General features: G+C 51.2%; 1 protein-coding gene across 1 annotated transcript; it reads left to right on the top strand.

Annotated features, from left to right (window-relative positions):
• The first annotated feature begins 1,976 nt into the window (after positions 1–1,976).
• Izumo1r (IZUMO1 receptor, JUNO) lies at positions 1,977–4,105 on the top strand. The gene is made up of 4 exons (XM_041657846.1): positions 1,977–2,114; positions 2,720–2,908; positions 3,535–3,700; positions 3,837–4,105. The coding sequence occupies exons 1-4, from the start codon at positions 1,977–1,979 to the stop codon at positions 4,103–4,105; spliced, it is 762 nt and encodes a 253-aa protein (XP_041513780.1).
• Positions 4,106–5,840: the final 1,735 nt, after the last annotated feature.

The following is a 5,840-nucleotide window of genomic DNA, read 5'->3' as shown; positions in this document are numbered from 1 at the left end:
CAGATCCCAGTTCATTCTCTGAGCCTCATTTTCCCCTACCTCTGAAAGCGTGTGCTCATTTGGGGGATTCTTGCAGGCAGTAAGTTAGACTGCGTGCAAGTGCCTTAGCCTCCAGCCCCATGATTAGCCCTTGGGGATGCGCAGTACTCAGTACCCAGGTATCACCTCCCCCACTCACTCCTACACATGATCAATATGCTTTGCATACTGACTGGAAGCTGAATGTCACGGACTGCATTTTGTCTTCCTCGGTGGAAAACACAAGTGTTTGCTTTTATTTTATTTATTTAGTATAAAACTCAGTGAATTCACTACTTCTCCTTTGGAGACAGAACATAAGAAAGAAATAAAGATATGAGCATCACCTCCAATGGGACCTTTGGGGCCGAGGTCACAAACCACACACTGTGCAAATGCATGCTGTCCCTGTGCGTGCCTAGGGCTGGCTTTTGTTTCAACTTTGCTGCTTAAACCCTTGGTTCTCCAGGACTCCTCCTTTCTCCTCATGCTGTGTGCTCTGCAGCTGGCTCCTGATGATGTGAGAGGTACCAGGTGGAACAGAACAGGGGCGAGGAAGGGAGCTTCAGACAACAAAAGATGAGAAGGAAAGCTGCTAGGATTCCCCTGCGCCAAGACCTTCTCGTGACCTCTCTTTCCCAACAGTCCCTGCCAACAACTCTCATCACAGAGCTGCAGAGAAGCTAATCAGTCCCAGATTCTCAGGGGTTAGAAGCAGTGCTGAGAGGTGAACTTGCTGCTGGCTGCAGGGATCTCTGGTTTCTCCACAAGATAAACCCTTGGCTGCTCAGCGGCTGCTCAGCTCCGAGCCTTGCTGCCCTCTGCACCTGTGTCTTGCAGGAACTGAAGAGGGATATAAAGGCAGCGGGTGGAGAGCCCTCAGCCTGCACTGGAAGAGCCCTGCCTTGAATGTGAGTGAGAAAAGAATGCCCAAAGGGCTGGCGTCTCCCCTCCATCTTCCCTTCCTGGTCTTTGAGAATTTTTGTTCTCTTTGCAAACTTGGAGTTGATGCTGTGGGGAGAAGAGTCTTGGGTTTAGACTTGAGAATGGATTCCTCAGTAAAGTCTGGGTCTCCAATCCCTAGGATGTCTGAGGTGCTCAACTCAGGCTAGACTGCCTATGTCTAGGGCAGGTTTCCACTAGGCCTAGGGGACAGACAAAGGAGATGCGAGGTCCCTTGTGGGTGGGCTGAGTGGTGCATTCCTGAAGCAGGGTGCTCCTTGGCTACAGCAGAAGGGAATCTCCCTGTCCGCCCCCACCCCCCACGTCACTAATACACCCCAGAAGAGAACTGGAAATGAAACATGACAGCAGAATTCCCAGCACTGGCTGGCCCAGCCTGATGCTTAGGGTAGCATTGAGATAGACGGGGCTGGTTGAAATGAGCTTCTGCTCTGAGGAAAGGGCTCTAGTTGGAGGGACAGGGTGGGGATAAGCTACTCTGAGGAGCTGTGGGCCTGGTGTGTGCCCTTCCTAGGGAATAGAAGTAGGATTGGCACTTGATGGATAAGGCTTGCGTTGGCCACCCCACCATGTCCTCTGGTCACAAGGAGAATCTGCTTGCTTAGTGGGAACTGATTACTTGGCCACGAGACTGGCTGTGGGCTGGGATCAAAGCTCCATACATCACTGAGTTAGCAGAGCTGTACGTAGTGTAGAAGAGCTTAGAGCCATTCCCTACCTGCCCTCCTCTTCAGAGCTGGTTTTTCTTTTCTTTGCCCTGTTGCTGGTTTGGTTTCTGCATCTCTGCAAAGGTTGCTAGTAGGTATCAGATCCAGGTATTATTTTACCTGCTCTGACATTCTGTAATGCTGCTTTACACAGAAAGTTCTAAGAGTAGCCAGAATGTTCCAGCGACCTCAGGGAGCCTTGGGGCCTCTACACCATCTTTAGTGCCTGGTGTTTTGGAGGGATTGGGATGGCTGTCCTCTATCACAGGCTTTTCTCTGCAGCAGGTCATGGCACAATGGTGGCAGATCCTCTTGGGATTGTGGGCAGTCATGCCCACCTCATCAGGGGACAAGCCAGTCAACATCTGCATGAATGCCAAGCACCACAAGCAAGAGCCTGGCCCAGAAGACAAGCTCTACTTGGAGGTACAGGGACAAGAGCTGGCCCAGGGGTGGCTTCTTAGGTTTATGAGAGAAGGAATACAGGCAAGGTGGTCCCTGTACTCCATCAGCCCTGTGATCATCTGGTTCCTTAGTCTGGATTTCTTTCCTGAGCTGCTCTGGTCACTTGGGAAACAGGTCATGTGGTAATCCCAGAAGCCCTGTTGGCTCACCAGGGGTAAGTGCAAGCCTTCCAGCCAACATGTCCTGGCTAGACATAGGACTTAATGTGTGTCCTTGTCGGTCTCCTAAAGGCAAAACAGGGCTATGGGAAGAGGAACGTTCCAACTATAAGTTCCTCCTACCCATCATCATAACCAGGTTCCTGACTCTCCACGGACTTCTTTCTGTTTGCTTTACTGGATTTATTTCCTCCCTGAAGCTGACATCAGGAAGGTATGTTCTGTAGCAGGTAGACAAAGTGGAGGAGGTCAGTGGTCAGGTGCCTCCTGTTCTTCGGGGCCTTGTTGACAAATACCACAGTCCCTGCTCTACAGAGGTGCTCAAGATGTCCTTTCTGACACCCTCTGCCCAAGGCCCTCAACCCCAGCTTCTTAACCACTGCCTGCTGCTTCTCCCTCCATGTCCAGTGTGCTCCCTGGAAGGACAATGCCTGCTGCACGCTCACCACAAGCTGGGAAGCCCACCTGGATGAGTCCTTGCTCTTTAACTTCAGCATGATGCACTGTGGACTGCTGACCCCCATGTGTCATAAGCACTTCATCCAGGCCATCTGCTTTCATGAGTGTTCCCCCAACCTGGGGCCTTGGATCCAGCTGGTGAGCAGACAGGAGGCAGACCCGTGCAATTCCCTTCCATTCATCCTAGGCGAGTAGGACTAGGAGATACTGTCCCTCTAGGGATAAGAGCAGAGCTAGAGGCCTGGGAAAGGGATGAAGAGGGAGCTGCCTCTGTCCCTGAAGGATAGCATGGGGACACTGTCTGATGTGGGCACTAGGATGAGATGCACCTGAGTGTGATTTACACACCGGATAGCCCGGGACAAATAGCCACTCATCTTCACAGTTCTCATTTATATTATAATAATAATAACGATAAGTACCTCGGACTAGGAGATGGCTCTGTCACACGAGCATGAGGACCCGAGTTCAATCCTCAGAACCCATATAAAAAAGCTAGGTGTAGAGGTGAGCTGTTGTAATCTCAGCACTACAGAGGCAGAGGCAGGTGGGTCCCCGGGCTTGCTAGCTAGCCAACCTAGCCTGCTTGGTGAGACGAGTGAGAGACACCGTCTCTAAGCCAACATGGATGGTCCCTGAATAACAGCACTTGAGACTGTCCTCTGGCCTCCACTCAGACACACACACACATTCACCTGCACTTCCAGAATGCGCACACGGGCACAAGAGAAAGAATAATACACAAGGACCGTGTAAAGGATTAGATATCTCCCACTCTCTCTGCCTGCACCCAGGTGGCCCCGAACAGGCAAGAAGAGCGGGTTTGGGGCGTGCCACTGTGCCGGGAGGATTGTGAGGAGTGGTGGAAAGACTGCAGTTCATCTTACACTTGCAAATCCAACTGGCGGAGTGGCTGGGACTGGAGTCTGGGTAAGTGGACTGACTGGGTCCTTGGGGGCCACCAACCTGGGTGAGGATGCAAGCCTTCTTCTATCCCCCCATGATGATGGGGACATGGAAGAGAAGGGACAATGGGAAGTCAGGAAACCATCCTCAACCTCTACAGGGAAAAACCGCTGCCCGGTACAGGCGCCCTGCCGCCCTTTCTCGGATGTATTCCCCACCCCCACTGATCTGTGTGAGAAGATCTGGAGCAACACATTCAAGGCCAGTTCTGAGCACAGGAATAGCGGCCGGTGTCTGCAGAAGTGGTTTGAGCCCACCCAGGGCAACCCTAACGTGGAAGTGGCCCTCCACTTTGCCAGCTCTGCCTCAGCCCGGGAGCTGTCTTACAGCCTCTCAGTCTTCTCTCTGTACCTGCTGCTCCATTCCTGAGAGTCCCCTCTCCTACCCACATCCCTTGATCTTGCCAGGTCCTGGCCATGTCCTTCCTCAGACTGCTCAGGGTAAGAGCAGGCTGGTGCCTGAACTTTCCGTGCATCCCGGGTCCCGTTCACTGTTGGCTCTGCCTCCACTGGCCTGGATGGCTGCTGGTACCCAGCAGTCTAAGGTGACTGGTTTTCCCTGCCTTTAGGAAAGGTACTATAGGACTCCCCGCACTTCTCACCATGTCCACGCCCATCCTGTTTGTCACACAACAGACAATGCTGACAGCCAAGTGCCCTGTCCTGTCATAGCACCCTCAGTAAAATGACAGGGAACTCTTCTTTCCATGTCTCACTCTGTTCCAGTCCCAAGATATATAAAGAGGGAGCTGATGTGTCCTCAATAAGATTCTAATTTTCATGATTACTAATGGGGTAAGGATTTTTTTAATATTAATTGGTCATTTGGAATGTATCTCTGTCACACTGTGTGTGTGTATGTGTGTGTGTGTGTGTGTGTGAGTGTGAGTGTATGTGTATGTGTGTGTCCATCCCTTCCCTCTGTCTCTCCCCCTCCCTTTTCTTGAAAAATACTCTCATGTATCCCAGGTTAGCCTGGAACTCAAGGATGACATTAAACTTCTGGTCTTCTCGCCCCCACCTTCCAGTTGCTGGGATTGTGCACATATGCCACCACCCCTGGTTTCATGCCGTGCTGGAGAGCTAACCCAGGGTTCTGCACAGGCTAGGCAAGCACTCTACCAGCTGAGCCACATTCCAGCCCCTCTTCTTCCTCCTCTTCCTCCTCCTCCACAGTCACAGCATTCTAGTCTTGAACTTTGACCCCTTGAGCTCTATCTAAGCTGACCTTTCCACTGTTACTGTCCTTTCCCCCAGTTGAGAACTGAACCTAGGGTTTTACATTTGCTAGGCACACACTAAATCCCCACCCCCAAGAGCTTTCCGCTTGCTCTGGAACATTTGGTAGTTCTTTTGGTCTTTGTGTAACACTGCTTTGACTTCTTCCCCATGGAGAGGAGGTGCTGGACCGGATGATTTAATTTACAAAACCAGGAAAGGAGGGACATCCAGGGGCCCCATTTACTATATCATGGAAGGAGCAATAGCCAGCAGAATGAGACAGAAGTGCAGAATTAACAGCAGAAGGGCCATTGGCTTCAAGTCTCTCCTATAACCAGACCCTGTGTGGATCTGCACACTAGGGGTCTTTCAGAGCCTGAAGCTGACCCCTCCCAGCACCAGATGGTGACTTCCTTGTCACTTGTGTGTGTGTGTGTGTGAGAGAGAGAGAGAGAGAGAGAGAGAGAGAGAGAGAGAGCGCAGGAGATTGTCTCAAGACTGCTGGTTCTTGTCTGACACAAACTCTGTTCATCAATAAACTCAGCTTGCATCCTTCCTGTGCTTGCTTATTCATGAAACAAATGTGTCCCCAGGAGAACACTAGAATCACAAAACCAAGCATGGAGCTCAGTTGGTAAGAGAGGACAGATGGCAGCAATGGTAGGAGCAAACTTGTATATGCGATGTCTGGAGGAAAGGACCCAGCTAGACGGGTCCTGAGAGGGCCTCACCGAAGCAAGGACTTGAATTCCTGCAGACAACAGAAAGTTCTCGAGCACACAGAGACAAAAAGTATATATGCCTTCAAAATTACATATAGGAAGCCAGGCTTGGTGGCATACACCATGGCATCTGAGGCAGAAGGATTGCTGCAAGTTAGAAGG

This window comes from Microtus oregoni, unplaced genomic scaffold, assembly GCF_018167655.1.
Source record: "Microtus oregoni isolate MIOR12 unplaced genomic scaffold, Mior012 000008F_ref0000371, whole genome shotgun sequence".
Taxonomy (NCBI): Eukaryota; Metazoa; Chordata; class Mammalia; order Rodentia; family Cricetidae; genus Microtus; species Microtus oregoni.
This window is presented reverse-complemented; position numbering and strand designations above follow the sequence as displayed.

Coding starts and splice junctions, on each gene's coding strand:
- Izumo1r (XM_041657846.1), top strand. CDS start 1,977: ATGGCACAATGGTGGCAGATCCTCTTGGGATTGTGGGCAGTCATGCCC. Junction 2,909..3,534: donor TGGGGCCTTGGATCCAGCTG/GTGAGCAGACAG, acceptor GTAAAGGATTAG/ATATCTCCCACTCTCTCTGC. Junction 3,701..3,836: donor TGGCTGGGACTGGAGTCTGG/GTAAGTGGACTG, acceptor CAACCTCTACAG/GGAAAAACCGCTGCCCGGTA.